The sequence below is a fragment of the Felis catus genome, chromosome A3, assembly GCF_018350175.1.
Source record: "Felis catus isolate Fca126 chromosome A3, F.catus_Fca126_mat1.0, whole genome shotgun sequence".
Lineage (NCBI taxonomy): Eukaryota > Metazoa > Chordata > Mammalia > Carnivora > Felidae > Felis > Felis catus.
The window spans coordinates 22,193,243-22,208,713 of record NC_058370.1 but is presented as its reverse complement, the minus strand read 5'-3'; the positions used below and the strand labels follow the sequence as shown (position 1 = coordinate 22,208,713).

The following is a 15,471-nucleotide window of genomic DNA, read 5'->3' as shown; positions in this document are numbered from 1 at the left end:
ACTGCAGGGTCGGGGAGCATGTGCGGTTGCAATTTTGATGGAGATTGCCAGAGGTTATGATCATGCACCCTCACACCACACCCTCTGACCCCCCCACCAGTGCGGGTTGCTATAGAACTTCAGGGTCTTGGCCAATCTGACAGTTGACCAGTGGCCTCTGCTAGTGTTTGTTTGCTTTTTTTTTTTTTTTTTTTTAATATCACAGCTTTATTGAGATATAATTCACAGACCAAACAATTCACCCATTTAAAATGTACAGTTTAATGGCTTTTAGTATATTCACAGAGTTGTGTAACTATTACCACAATGAATTTTAGAACTTTTTTCTTTTTTCTTGTTTTAAAGTTTATTTATTCATTTTTGAGAGAGAGAGAGAGAGAGAGAGAGAGAGAGAGAGAGAGAGAGAGAGAGGATCCCAAGCAGGCTCTGCACTGGCAGTGCAGAGCCCGACGCAGGGCTCAAACTCATGAAGTGTGAGATCATGATCTGAACTGAAACCAAGAATTAGACCCTTAACTGACTGAGCCACCCAGGTGCCCCTAGAACATTTTTATTACCCCAGAAAGAAACTGTGTGCCCATTAGTCACTCCCCACTCTCCTCAAACGTTTCTCCCCTAGCCCCGGATGACAACAAATCTTCCTGTTTCTATAGATTTGCCTAGTCTAGACCTTTTATATAAATGGAATCATACAATACATGGTCTTTTATGTCTGGCTTCTTTCACTTAGCATCATGTCTTCAAGATTCCTCCATGTTATAACATGTTATCAGGACTTCATTCCTTTTTCTTGCCAAATAATACTCCATTGTCTGGATACAGTACCACGTTTGTTTTGGTCCATTCATCAACCGATGGACATATAGTTGTTCCCACTTTTTGTCTATTATGAATAATGCTGTTATGAATATTCATGTACACGTTTTCATGTGAATGTTTTCTCTTCTTTGGGTATATACCTAAGAGCAGACCTTCTGGATCATATGGTAACTCTGTGTTTAACCTTTTGAGGAAATGCCGGACTGTCTTCCAAAACAGCGACACCATTGCACAGTCTTAGCAGCAGTGTGTGAGGTTTCCAATTTCTTCACATCCTTGCCAAAAGCTGGCTGTTGTCTGTCTTTTTAATTATGGCCTTCCTAATGGGTTTGAAGTGGTGGCCCATTGTAGTTTTGATTTGCATGTCCTTAATGATTAATGATATCGAGCATCTTTTCATGCAGTTATTGGCCATTTGTAGATCTTCTTTGGAGAAATATCCGTTCAACTGCTTTGCCCATTTTTTAATTGGGTTGTTTGTCTTTTTGTTGTTGAGTTATAGAAGTTCTCTATATATTCTAGATGCAGATCTCTTATCATCTATATGGTTTGCAATTATTTTTTCCCATTCTGTGAATTCTTTTTATCTCCTTGATGGTGTCCTTTGGACACAAAGGTTTTAAATTTTGATGATGTCCAGTTTATCCATTTTTTCTTTTGTTGCTTCTGCCCTGGGTGTCATATCTAAGAAACCAAGGTCATAAAATTTATACCTATATTTTCTTATAAGAATTTTTTCAGTTTTACCTTTCATATTTAGGTTTGCAATCCATTTTTAATTTTTTTAATTAAAAAATTTTTTTTAATGTTTATTTATTTTTGAGATGGTTGGGGGGGGGGGTGGGTAGGGGCAGAGAGAGAGGGAGACAAAGAATCCGAAGCAGGCTCCAGGCTCTGAGCTTGCAAGAGCCCAACACAGGGCTCAAACCCATGAACCATGAGATTATCACCTGAGCTGAAGTCTGGCATTTAACTAACTGAGCCACCCAGGCTCCCCTCGTGATCCATTTTGAATTGATTTTTAGTGTAGGGTCTGAGGAAGGTGTCCAGTTTCCTTCTTTTGCATGTGTCTATCCAGTTTTTCCTGTAACATTTGTTGAAAAGACTATTTTATCTCCATTGTGTGGTGTTGGCATATGCTTGTCCAAACTCCTTTGACTGTAAATGTGAGGGTTTATTTCTGTCCCTCAATTCAGTCCCATTGATGTATACATCTGTCCTTATGCCAGCACCATGGTGTCTTTTTAGAAAAAAAAAAAAGTTTTTTTTTTTTTTAAGTAATCTCTACCTCCACTGTGGGGCTTGAACTCACCATCCTGAGATCAAGAGTCCCATGTTGTACTGAGTAAGCCAGCCAGGGGCCCCATGGTGTCTTGATTACTGGAGCTTTTCCACAAGCTCTGAAATTGAAATGAATGAGCCCTCAAGCTTTGTTTTTCTTTTTCAAGATTGTTTTGGCTATTCTGGGTCCCTTGACTTTCCATATGAATTTTAGGACCAATTTGTCAATTTTTGCAAAGAAGATAGCAGGGATTTTGATAGGGATTACATTGACTCTGTAGATCAATTTGGGGAATATTACCATTTTAGCAATGTTTAGTCTTCCAATCCATGAACATGGGATGTCTTTCCATTTATTTAGATTTTCTTTAATTTCTTTCAATAATTTTTGAATTTTACACTTCTTTGGCTATTCTTATTCCTAAATATTCTTTTGATATTGTAAATTGTTTTCTTAATTTTCTTTTTGGACTGTTCATTAGCGTATAGAGATAGAATTTATTTTTTATATATTGATCTTGTACTTTGCAACCTCGGTGAATTTGTTTATTAATTCTGATCATTTTTTAGTGGAATCCTTAGGAATTTCTGTATACAAGATCATATCATCTGCAAACAGGGTGAGCTTTACTTTTTCCTTTCCAATCTGGATGCCTTTTATTTCATCTTCTTCTCGACTGCCCTGGCTGGAACTTCCAGTGCAATGTTAAAGAGAAGTTGTAAGAGTGGACATCCTTATCTCATTCCGGATCAGTACTCAACACCATTAAGTATGATGTTGAATATGAATTTTTCATAGGTGCCCTTTATCAGATTCCCTTCCAGGGAATTTGTTGAGGTTTTTGTCATGAAAGGGTATTGGATTTTGTCAAATGCCTTTTCTGCATCTATTGAGGTTATGGTGTGGTTTTTGTCCTTTATTCTATTGGTATGGTATTAGTCGATTTTCAGGAAGTTAAACCAGTCTCGTATTCTTGGAGTAAATCTCACTTGGTCATGATGTATAATTCTTTTTATATGTTGTCGAATCCAGTTTGCTAGTATTTTATTAAAGATTTTTGTATCTTATATTCATAAGATATAGCAGTCTGTAGATTTCTCCTTTTTTGGTTTTTAATGATGTCTTTGTCTGGTTTTGGTATTAGGGTAATATTGGCTTCATAGAATGAGTTGGGTGGTGTTCCTAGTGAATCCTTGGTATTAATTCTTCTTTAAATGTTTGATAGAATTCACCAGTGAAGCCAACTGGGTCTGGGTCTGTATTTGTGAGAAGTTTTTAAATTACTAATTTAATCTCTTTTTCCTAGTTTTAGCTTTATTCCAATTTTCTATTTATTAGTTTTAGTTTTTTTTTAAGGAGTTTGTCAATTTCATCCAAGTTATGTTATTTGTTGGAATAGCACTATTCATAGCTTCCCCTTATAACCTTGCTTTATTTCTATAAGGTCTGTGGTATTATCCTCTCTTTCATTCCTGTTTTTAGTCATTTGAGTCTTCTCTCTGATTTTCTTGTTCAGTCTAGCTAAAGGTTTGTAAATTTTGTCAATCTTTTCAAAGAACCAACTTTTGGTTTTGTTGATTTTCTCTGTTGTTTTTATTTTCTGTGCCATTAATTTCTGCCCTAATCTTTATTTCCTTTCTTTTACTTGCTTTAGGTTTGTTTGCTTTTATTTTCTGTTGTGTTAAGGTGGAAGGTTAGGTTATTGGCCTGAGATTTTCTGTCTTTTTTTTTTTAATTTGAGAGAGAGAGAGAGAGAGAAAGAACACAAGCAGGAGAGAGGGGCAAAGGGAGAGAGAGAGAGAGAGAGAGAGAGAGAGAGAGAGAGAGAGAGAGAGTCTTAAACAGGCTCCATGCTGATGTGGGGCTTGATCCCATGACCCTGGGATCATGACCTGAGCCAAAATCAAGAATTGGATGCCCAACTCTCTGAGCCACCCAGACATCCCTGTCCTCTTTTTAATTTATTTTTTTCTTCTTTTTTAATATAGGTATTTATACTTACAAATCTCCCTTCAAGTTCTACTTTATTGCATCCCATACATTTTGATATGTGGTGTCATCATGTTTATTCATCTCAAAGTATTTTCTCTTGTTTTGATGATTTCTTTGACTCATTGGTTACTGAGGAAGGTATTAATTTTTACATATTTGTAATTTCTGTTACTGATTTCTTAATTCATTCTATTGTGAATGGAAACGTAGTTTGTATGATTTCACTCCATTTAAATTCATTGAGGCTTAGAATATGGTCTGTCCCAGAGAATGTTCTGTGCACTTGAGAAGAATGTATATTCTGCTGTGGTCAGGAACTTGTGTAGTTTTAATTTGCATTAATATATATATTTTTAAAAGTTTATTTGTTTATTTTGAGAGAGAGAGAGAGAGAAATTTAGAGTGTGAGCAGGGGAGGGGCAGAGAGAGAGGAAGACAGAGAATCCCAGGCAGGCTCTGTGCTGACAGTGTGGAGCCTGACATGGGGCTCAAACCCACAAAGCATGAGATCATGACCTGAGCTGAAATCAAGAGTCAGATGCTCAACTGACTGAGCCACACAGGCATCCCTGATTTACATTTCTCTTATAAATGAGGCTGAACATCTTGTCATATGTTGAAGAGCTATTTGGCTTGCCGTAAACTATCTGTGGTTATTTTTCTTATTTTGTGGGAGCTCATTATGTATTAAGGGGTAAACCCTTGTCTATCATATGAGTTACAAATATTTTTCTTAGTGTGTTATTTGCCTTTTGAATTTGTTTATGATATTTATTGAGCCATGCGGACATTGTAGGTTTTTATGTAGATAGATTTATCATTTTTTTTTAATGTTTACTTGTTTTTGAGAGAGAGAGTGAGAGCGCACGTAAGCGGGGGAGGGGCAGAGAGAGAGGGAGACACTGAATCCGAAGCAGGCTCCAGGCTCTGAGCTGTCAGCACAGAGCCCGACACGGGGCTCGAACCCATGAACTTGTGACGTCCTGACCTGAGGTGAAGTCAGATGCTTAACCTACTGAGCCACCCAGGTGCCCTGATAGATTTATCATTTTAAAAATGACTTTTAGGTTTGGGGTCTCTGGGTTGCTCAGTTTGTTGAGCGGCCGACTCTTGATCTTGGCTCAGGTCATGATCTCATGGTTTGTGAGTTAAAGCCCCGTATCAGGCTTTGTGTCAGTGGTGCAGAGCCTGCTTGGAATTCTCTCTCTCTCTCTCTCTCTCTCTCTCTCTCTCTCCCACTCCCTCCCTCCCTCCCTCCCTCCTTCTGTCTCTCTCTGCCTGTCTCCAACTTGTGCTGTCTCTCTCTCTCTCAAAATAAATAAATAAACTTAAAAAAATGATTTTTAGGTTTTGTGCCATGTTAAGAAATGTTTTTCTCGTTCTGAGATTAGAAAATTTATTCTCTGCTTTCCGTTTGAGAGATTCATGGTTTTATTTTGAGTGGTTTAAATCTGATTGATCTGGGATTTATAGGCATATGGAGTAGGTTCGAAATCTGACTTTAATTTGTTTCCTGACGGCAGGTCATTGATCTCAGCTCTATCTTAAAAATAATCTACCTTTTTTTATACGGGCATGAAATGCCACCTTTGTTATGTGTTAAATCCCTGTATGTTTGGGAACAATTTTTGGACCCTCTATTCTGTTCCATTGATTTGTTTGTTTTTGTGCTGATATCATACAGTTAAAAAAAATTTTTTTTTTTTTAGTGTTTATTTATTTTTGAGAGAGACAGAGAGAGAGTGCAAGCTAGGGAGGGGCAGAGAGAGAGGGAGACACAGAATCCGAAGCAGGCTCCAGCCTCTGAGCTGTCAGCACACAGCCCGACGTGGGGCTCGATCTCACAAACTGTGAGTTCATGACCTGAGCCGAGATCAAGAGTTGGATGCCTAACAACTGAGCCACCCAGGCACCCTGATTTTATTTTCTGATCGCCGTTGGTATATAGATACATTGTGGGTTTGGAGGTATTAGCTTTTAATTTCCTTCCACTGAATTTGCTTTTTGTTTAGTGGTTTTGCAGCAGATTCTCTCGGATTTCCCAGATCTACACGGGTAACATCTGCAAATGATGATACTTGTCTTCTCTTTTCTAATTCCCCTTTATTACTTCCATTTCTTGTTCTTAGCTCATTGGATTGGCAAGGATCTCAGAGCAAGGTTAACTCGTGGACACACTTGTCTTTTCTGGACTCTTTCCCCGTGAAGTGGCTTTTCTAGGTCTGGGCTCCTAAGGAACTCTGCCAGACAATCCCTCTAGGGCCGTGCACAGAGCTTGGCACGTAGTAGGAATCTGGGAAGCCTTTGCCTCATTGGAGGAGTGATTACAAAAGATAGCAAGGATCTAAAAAAGGTTTTCCGCAGTAATGATGATGATAGCTGGTGTTTATTGAGCACTTCCTATCTGCGAGGCACTATTAAGTATTACCTCATGTTTTCTCACAACGAGGCTAGCTGTGTGGGAACAGTTGTGTGGATTCCCATTTTTGAGAAGGGGTAGACTGAGGCCCCCTTGAGGCTGCATGACTAGGACGCGGCAAGGCGGCATCTGAACCTGGCGCTCTGGCTCCAGGCTTATATTTTTGTGATGCTTCCGCTTCCCAGGAGCGTCCAGAGTTATGGGCGATGATATCAGAGGTTGGCCTCTGACCCCTGTGTTGCCTCTGTGTCAGGGAGGCGGAGGTGGTGGAGGGGTAGGTGCGCCTGGGGCGGTGAGGGCTGCCCGCACAGCGCGCCGTATGTCACTCTCCTGGACCTCGAGCACGCCAACCCCGGTGCCCTCACTTGCTGCATGGCCTCGGGCAAGGTTTAGCTTCTTTGAACCTTGGTTCTGCCTGTCAAGTGGGCACCGTTGGAGCCCCTACTTCATTGTGCTGTCAGGACGACGGGGCGTCCGCTGCCTGTAAAGTTCCCAGCGCTGTGTGTGGCATTCAAGGCCTGGCCACCTGACTGCCGCCTCCTCTCGCGTTGTTCCTCTCATCCCCGGTAATGATAACAACGACAGCGAACAACATCGGGTGCTGTTTGTTGAGCATTTATTCTGCGCCTGGCACATGGGCTCTCTCTTGAATTCTCAGATGTTAGGCTTATTATTATCCCCATTTTAAAGAAACTGAGGGGCGATGTGACTTGCCCAAGAAGATGTAGCTAGTAAGTAGTAGAGGCAGGATTCGAACCCAGACCCGACTGGATTCCTCCCTCTCAACTCCTAATCCCCTGGCCTCCTTTTGCCCTGACAATAGCGGAGGTGACGCTCTTCAGAGTAGGGAATGAAGGGGTGGGTATGCCGTGACCGGACCACAGTTTATTCCCCAGCCTCTTCTGGATGTTGTGAACATCTGTGTGCCTGGGGAGGGGCGAGGGGGGAGAGTGTGGTGCCCTCCAGCAGGGGGGCCATGGGAGAGGGGATTCGGCTTCATCCAGAGGGGAGTGGTGGGAACCTCTTCAGTATTGTTGTTTTTTTTAAGTCTCATTAAAAGACAGTTTTTGACAAGGTAATTTCTAAATGTCAAGTGATACAGCAGATACGTACAGTAAAAAAGGGATTTTCCCCTCCCCATCCCACATCTTTTGGACGAAACGCTGTGAAGAATTTGGAATCCTTCCAGAACTTTCTCTACAGCTCTATAGCACGTGCTCTCCTAGACACACTTACGCACATGCTAGTTTCCTTCACAGAAATCATTGCGCATACGTGTGCTATGTGTGCGTGGTGAGCACAGGCTCCTTTACTCTTCCCGCCAACCCCACGACTTCGGTAGCGTTATTGTCCTCATTTTCCAATTGTGGAAACTGAGGTTGCGAGAGGCCCAGAGGGCGTTCTGCGCTGGCAGCTTCCTCTCTTCACAGCGCATCTCCTCAGGCCACACTGAGCTCTCGTTCCATTTGATCAGCTGCACGGCTGTCCACTCCATGAACAGACTATCGTTTCTTTATCCAGCCCCTCTCTCACGAGCACGTAGGTCATTTCCGGTTTTCCACGGAGAGTGCTCAGCAGAGGAGGCCCCCGCTGTCTGTGCGGTTTACAGGGACGCCTCTGGCTACAGGGAGGAGGGTGCACGGAGGGCCAGACTCCTGCATCCAGGCCCAGGCAGACGGGTGCCTGGCTGAGGGAATGGGGAGAGGGTTGGGGGAGGCATACATGTGAGGAAGATTTGGGGAGGTGGGAGAGCCAGAGCGGAGACGGTGACAGGTGACACGGGGCTGGGGCTACAGCCTTGAGGGGAGACGCCAAGTCAGCCTGGGGCCCCTGGGGCATGAAGGGCTGGGGTGGAGAGGGGCAAGCATTGCAGGCCAGCTTCCCGGCACCTCCCGTGCACAAGCCCTCAGTCTGGAGACTGTGGTCAGGAGGCTGAGGTTAGGAGCGGCTCCCCAGAGGAAAGGGGCCTCCTTCCTCTGGGAACCTCAGGCACCCCCCAGTACGGAGGCCTCGCCACTTCCCCTTGGCCCCACAAGGGTCTATCTGTATCTCAGAGTGTCCAAGTGGCGGAAGAGATGTGGGGCTGGCTCCTCTCGAATGGGCAACTCATGGTGACTTGGCGTTTGGGCCCCAGAACCAAAAGGCCCTGAGACAGCATCCTGCCTCAAGAAAGGAGCCCCGGGGGTCTGGGAGGGTGGTGTCTCCTGAGGTCACATAGCCCCCAGCAGCAGCCCTGCAGGGGACTAGACCCCACCCTAAATGTGCCTGTCCTTCCTTGAGCACATTCTGCTTTGTTGAAGCCAGAAACCTCTGGCTTTCTCTGGGAAGGGAGCTGCCTTATCTGCTCGTGCCCCATCCACCAAGGGCATCTGACTATTCCACGTGAGAGAGGTCCCGAGGGCAAGGAGGTAGGGCCATGAGTACCCCCAGTAGATCCCATGAGCAAGCCCCTGATTCCTGCCTGTCCAGTGTGGTTCCCTGTCCCCTTTCCCCCTCGCCGTGTGACCTCAGATAAGTTCCTCAATCTCTCTGTGCCTCAGTTTCTTCCTCGGTAAAATAGGAAAACTATTAGTATCTGCCTTCTAGATTATCATGAGGATTTCATGAATGAATATTTGCAAACTGCTTGGAGCAGGGCCTGTCTAAGGTCCAGGCCCTGGGAGTGTTTGAATATCCGGGAATGACACAACATGACGTGACAGGAACAAAGCAGGATGCAAACCATGTCTATGCTCATTTAGTCTTTTGTCTGTTCTGCACATATTTCCAGAACAATTAGTAGGTACCAGGTCTGTCCTGGCCACGGGGCAGGTGCAGATGGATATGACCCAGTCCTGCCCGCAGGGAGCTTAGACAAGGGCACTAGATGGAGCCCAATTTTGTTTACAGTCATACATTCCCATGATGCCTGAAGGAAACACAGTGTCACGCCCAGGCGATTGTGTTCTAGGGGCAAGGCTGGCAAAGTGCCGCTCTGTCCTGAGCATGTGCTATGTGCTTTCCTCACTGACTCTCTCAAGAGCCCTGTCATGTGGGCACCGTTTTACTTCCTGACTGCCAGAGGAGGAGACTGAGGCCCCGGTCCCATGCTGGGATGGTAGGGCTGGGATTCAAACACTCTAGTACTCTAGCTCTTAACCTCCACACGCCTGCCTGTCCACAAACACGTGTTACTTGTATAATCAGATTTAACCACAAAGACCAACAAAACAAATAGAACAGAAACTCCACAAACCAACAAACATTGCAAGCAGAGGCCAGGCCACCGTAGCTGGTTTTGAAGGCCCTCTTGTACTTTTTCTCCTGCCCTGGGAGGAGTGGTCTTGGTCAGTATAAGAGATTGGGACCAGGAGCTGTCTTTTCTTCTCCTTGTACCCTCCCAAGAGGGCACGTGCATTTTCTTGGTGCCAGGAGGGTGCTGGCCCTGGTCCAGGCCTGGCTCTCCCTCTTTCTCCACAGCACAATGACCAATTACTCTTTCTCCTGTCCTTGATTACCTCCAGGGACAGGGGGCTCACCCTTCACCATTTAGTTCATTCTGAAGAAAGTTCAGGCTCCTAGAAAGTGCTCTATTTAAAAAAAAAAATTATATTTAAAAAATGTATTTTTATAATTTTTATATCCCCTGAAAGTCCCACAAACAAACGTCCTCTGACACAGGCCTGGCCGGGTCATCTCTGTGTCCCTCTGTAGATTAGCATAGCCCCTGCTGCTCAGTCAGCGCTGTGAACGCTATATCAGGGAGCCATTGGGTAGGGAGTGCAGTGGGCGGGACCCGGCCTCCAGCAAGCCCAGGCTGTGGGTAACTGGGTCAGTGGGGCCCACGGGACACCAGCTCTATGAGTGCTGATGTGACCGAAGTGGACTGGGTTGCCATAGAAATTGGTCTTCTTTGTCCCCAGGCCTGTTGGCCTGTCCCTCAGGAGGCCCAGGTGATCCCTTGGGCTATTGAGCAGATCTCCTCAGGGCCTCCCCGGCCTCACATTCTCTGATCTGGATGTCCCCTGGGAGCAGGCAGGCCACGCCCACCTCGTGTGGCCAGTCAGCCCGAGGCCCAGGGGGTGCAGGAGCTGGCCGAGGTTCACACAGGGAGGAGAGCGTTCAGAGCTGGGCTTGCTCAGGGCCAGCCGTCTTGCCTAAGCCCTCGGCCAGTCAAGAGCACTTTTCCCCATCCGTGGGTTCCCAGAGGAAATTCTGGACTGATTGCAGGGACTGCCGCATTCCCTGGAGAATATTCAGAAGCCACCTTGTCGGTGTGTCCAGAATCGCACGATGTCGGTAAGAGCTGATGTGGCAGGGTGACCTGCTATGTCCCTGGCAGGAGCATACTTGTTGTGTTCGGTTGCCACAGAGCTGGATGACCCCATTGTTTCCGGATGAAGAAACAGGGCCCAGAGAGGTTAAGTCACTTGCCTGAGGTCACACGGCGGATTAGGGGCAAAGGTGGGATCTGAGTCTGGGGAGTCTGGCTCCAGAGCCCATCCTTAACCACCGTGCCAAACCCTGCCCTGCTCGTGCTCATAAGATGCTTTGGGGAGGCCGAAGGCTGTTTCAGGACTGGGAAGCCCTTAATGTTGGAACTTTCAGTCAGAGCCTGATAAATTGTGACCCAAGAGCCCCAGCCGTGGTGATTTCTCTTTCTAATCGTGTCCTCCCAACGGCCCTGAAAAGTCTGCTTTATCCCTGTTTTGCAGATGAAGACGCTGAGGCCCAAAGAGGGGAAGTGAGTTGCTTAGGGTCACATAGCGGGGAGAAGTGGAACAGAGCCTCTCGTCCGAGCCCCCTGACTCCACACCTGGTGTTCGTGCTGAGACCTCAGGCTGCCTCCCAGATCCTCTGGGACAGCCCCTGCCTTCCACCGGGTGAGGCGGTGACCCACCAGGGCTGCCAAGGTGAGGGAGGAGGGGGGCGTGGGCACGATGGGTGGGAAGACCAGGCTCACTGGGAGCTGAGGCCGGCCAGGATCTGTGTGTTGGGAGGTAGGAGGCAAAAGAGGGTGGCGGGGCTGTGGGCATCATTGGGAAGTTTTCAACTTGTTTTTTTTTTTCTGGATACCATGTTATCAAGGAGAGGTACAAAAGCCAGGAGGACTTAGGCCAGAAAGGATTTAGAGAAAACTTCCCAAGGGGGGTGACTTTTAAGCTGAGGACTGAAGGAGGCCTGAGTTATTCTGGTGAAGTGGTCAGGGAAGAGCATCCAGGCAGAGGAAACAGCATGTGTGCAAAGGCCCTGTGGCTGGGTTGAGCTCCCAGACATCTCTCCTTCCAGCCTCCTGCTATATCTCTGCCTTGGTTGTATATCTTAGCACCTTCCTGTCTGCTGTTAGACAATTTTAGTCAGTCATGTATTTGCTCAGCAGACCCTTGGTGAGCCCTCTCCTATGTGCTGTGTGCCTCGGATATAGACATGACTCAGATTGTCCCTGTCCATGACAGACAGAAACTGACTCAGGGGAAGGTGGGGACGTTAGGGCTTCTGATTATAAGTCATTTCTTCGCTGCTTGGCCTCATACCAAGGAAGCCGTTTATGGGTTTCGTCATCATTCCCATTTTACAGATTTAGAAACTGAGGCTCTGAAAGTCTAACTTACCCAAAGAGGCTAGTACCCTTCTTTGGGCCTCAGTTTCCTCATCTGTAGAATGGGTGAGGGTAGATGCTGTCTAAAGGGCCTAGGCCCAGCAGCCCTGCCTGCCCCCAGAGCCCTTCACCTCCAGGGTGCTTTCTCATCCCCAGCCAGGACCATGGGCAGCAACAAGAGCAAGCCCAAGGATGCCAGCCAACGGCGTCGCAGCCTGGAGCCTGCTGAGAACACCCACGGTGGTGGTGGGGGTGCCTTCCCCACCTCACAGACACCCAGCAAGCCAGCCTCCGCTGATGGCCACCGAGGCCCCAGTACGGCCTTCCCCTCTGCCGCTGCTGAGCCCAAGCTGTTTGGGGGCTTCAACTCCTCGGACACAGTCACCTCCCCGCAGAGGGCGGGGCCGCTGGCGGGTCAGTGGGCCTGGGAGTGTGGGTGCCTGCTGGCCGGGCCTCTCACCGTCGGGGCAGAGGCTGTGGGTTTCTCGGGTTTGGGGACTGTAGGGAGTTTCCTGGAGGCTGTGGGTGGGGAAGGGCTTTATAAACCGGAAAGTGTGGTACACGTCCCATTGCCTTTGAGGGTGAATCCAATGCAGAGTATAAAGGGGTCTAGAGATGTGGGACTGTAGGTGGGAACTGAGGCCAGAGAGCCAGGGGGCTGTTTGCCCAGGACAGTACAGGGACCAGGTCTGAGGCTTTGTTTTTGACTCTGGTGGGCCCAGAGATGGGTCAGGACAGGAGGTCTTGGGTGGCAGAGGGGGCAAGAGCAGGTTAGGAGGGACAAAGGGAGCTCTGGTCCTCAGGCGCCCAGCCCAATGCCGAGATGCACCCCTGCGCCCTCTGCTGGCCTTTTTGGGGTATGGCAGCTCCAGGCAAGCGATGCTTAAGAGAGAGATGTCTGTATGGTCCCAGACACACACACACACACACACACACACACACACACACACACACACACACACACACACGACATTCACATAAATACTTGCATTCTTACCTTGACATACTCAGAGCCACACACAGCCAGCAACTCACTCCAGGATATCTGTGCAGACACTTAAACAGGCTGAGTTAGAGACACCATCAGAGATACTTGAAGATACTGTGCACATAAAGACACACGCAGGGACACGTGGACGTGCGCAGACACACACCTAACATAGATGCACACAAATGGAAACACACATACACAAATAACCTCAGCATCCCGGATTAAGACACACACACACACGTAGTCCAAAGCCCCTCAAAGACACACACGGGAAACACACACGTGCTGGGCTAGGAGCGTCATCACAGATACCCACAGGCTCACAGATGCACAAATGCACAGACACGCAGTGAGGACACGCAGGGACACTCACGGATGCCGTGGACACCTGCCCAAGTGAGACAGACCCACAAAAGGGCCCGTTCATTTTTGGTGTCCCTCCTGTGTGCTGGGCTCTTCTGGGTCTGGGGACACAACGGTATGTAGAAGAGACAAACCCCGATGGAGGAGAAGAACGAACAAGGCATGTAAATTGGGTAGGGTGTTAGAAGGTGGTGCCACTCTGAAGGAACAAAAAGGGTAGACAGGGGCTCTCGGGGGGATGTGCGGGGTGAAGGTTGTGGTTCAAACGGGGACAGAGAGGACCTCTAATGAGGGGACACCACCTGGAGCCGAGATCTCCCCAGACACATAGAAGCACCAAGAGTCACACAGAGAGAAGCCGAGCAGCCCAGCCGGGTACAGTTTCCCTCATTCACTGGTTCATTTACCCACGATTGCTTCCTGAGCACCTACTGTGTGCCAGGCTCTGGGAACAACACAAAGATGTCTGCTTTGGGGGCCTCTGGGGCTACAGGGAAGATGGGCACTGGACAGAAGCCAGCCCTCAGAATCACCTAGAGCCCGGTGGGCACATTCATATGTGGAGAGACGCACGTGCCTCCTACACGCCCTCGCAGGGGCTCCCAGACGCACGCACGCAGTGGACACGCTGCAGGCCCACCCCCCTCTAAAGGTGACCGCGTCTCCGGGCTGGGCCCAGATGGTTGTGGGAAACCAACCTCCATCCCGCCCAGGGCCCTCCTGTTCACCCCTCTTTCAGGCTGTGGCCCTGGCCGTTCTGACACGTCCCACCCCTCTCTGCAGGTGGAGTGACCACCTTTGTGGCCCTCTATGACTATGAGTCTCGGACAGAGACTGACCTGTCCTTCAAGAAAGGGGAGCGGCTCCAGATTGTCAACAACACGTGAGTGACCCCCTTCCCCATCATCCCTTGGGGCCCTGTCCCTGGGACCTGGTCTTGGGCCAGAGCCACTTCTGAGCGCCCCAGAGCCAGGGGCAGTGCGATGGGCAGCAGGCATGGCTAGTGTCAAGGCCAGCCGAGGTCCAGGGAACCGTCCTGGGGCTATGGGAGAGGAGACAGGTGGTGGTCAGGGCTCTGGGAGGGCTCCCAGGGCAGGGATCTGGGCTCAGTAAGTCCGTAGAGCACAGCGCCCCAGACCTCACAGAGAGCATATGATCAGGGCACGACCCAGGACTGCAGAAAACAGGGCCTAAAGCTGGAGGCTGGACCCCCAGAGGTGCCCTCTTGAGGGACCTGGGGCTGGAGGGCCTGGGGCAGCCGGCTGAGCCAGAATGTCTAGCTGCACGGGGAGAGGCCCAAATAGGGAGAGGCAGGGGACCTGTACCGGGCACTCAGTGTGAGAGGGTTATGACTGGGCATGGGATGAGACGGTGGGATGGGGTATGGATGTCTGGTTCACCTCCAGAGGTCCCAGCCTCGGAGGGGGGCATCCTAGGGCCAAGCTGGCTCTGGGGCCCCTGTGGGCAGGGGAACAGGAGCAGGAGCAGGTGGGGAATGAACTGGTGAGGGGTCGGAGGGGCTGTACCCATGAGGTGGGGGGCGTTCTTCTCCTTTTTCCTGCTCTCCTTTCCCCGTCAGGAGTACACCGGGGGTGGGCGCAGGTTTGGGGCCATGTGCCCGGGGGTGAGGGGTGGGGAGCTTCACAGGGGGGCAGGAGGTTGCTCCTTCAGGCACTGCCGACAAAGGGCGGGGCAGAGCTCAGCACCTGCTGCACTCCTGCCCTCGCCGGGGCCTGCTGTGCCCCCATCCTCAGTGGAACCCCCCACCCCGATTCCTGGCTCATGCTTGCTCCCTCCAGCCCTCCCTCAGCTCTCCCTCTCTCTGCTTCTCTCTCGCTGGCCCTTAGGAGGAAGGTGGACGTCAGGTGTGTACTCACTTCGTAGGTGGCGGGCTGGGTGGGGGGCGCTTCGCTGGTGGAGGGGGGCGGGGCTGCTGTCTGCATGTGCTTCCTCTGCATGTCCCTGCCTGTGGTCTCTGGCTCCCTTGGCTGTCCCCGTCCAGCTTTCCTAGCTTATGCCCTACCCCC

The 15,471-nt window shown here is 48.9% G+C and overlaps 1 protein-coding gene across 5 annotated transcripts in view; it reads left to right on the top strand.

Moving 5' to 3' along the window:
- The window catches only part of SRC (SRC proto-oncogene, non-receptor tyrosine kinase), a 50,915-nt gene that overhangs the window by 18,416 nt on the left and 17,028 nt on the right, over positions 1–15,471 (top strand). For 2 of the 5 annotated variants that reach the window (XM_019826529.3, XM_019826530.3), the window contains exons 3-6: positions 11,207–11,404; positions 12,247–12,504; positions 14,228–14,327; positions 15,292–15,309. In XM_019826529.3, coding sequence (XP_019682088.1) covers positions 12,255–12,504; positions 14,228–14,327; positions 15,292–15,309 — 368 coding nt within the window. In that variant the 5' untranslated portion in view covers positions 11,207–11,404; positions 12,247–12,254. Of the gene's footprint in view, positions 1–10,608; positions 10,791–11,206; positions 11,405–12,246; positions 12,505–14,227; positions 14,328–15,291; positions 15,310–15,471 lie in introns of those variants that run through there. The other 3 variants (XM_045053646.1, XM_045053647.1, XM_003983484.6) reach the window with 3 other exon arrangements.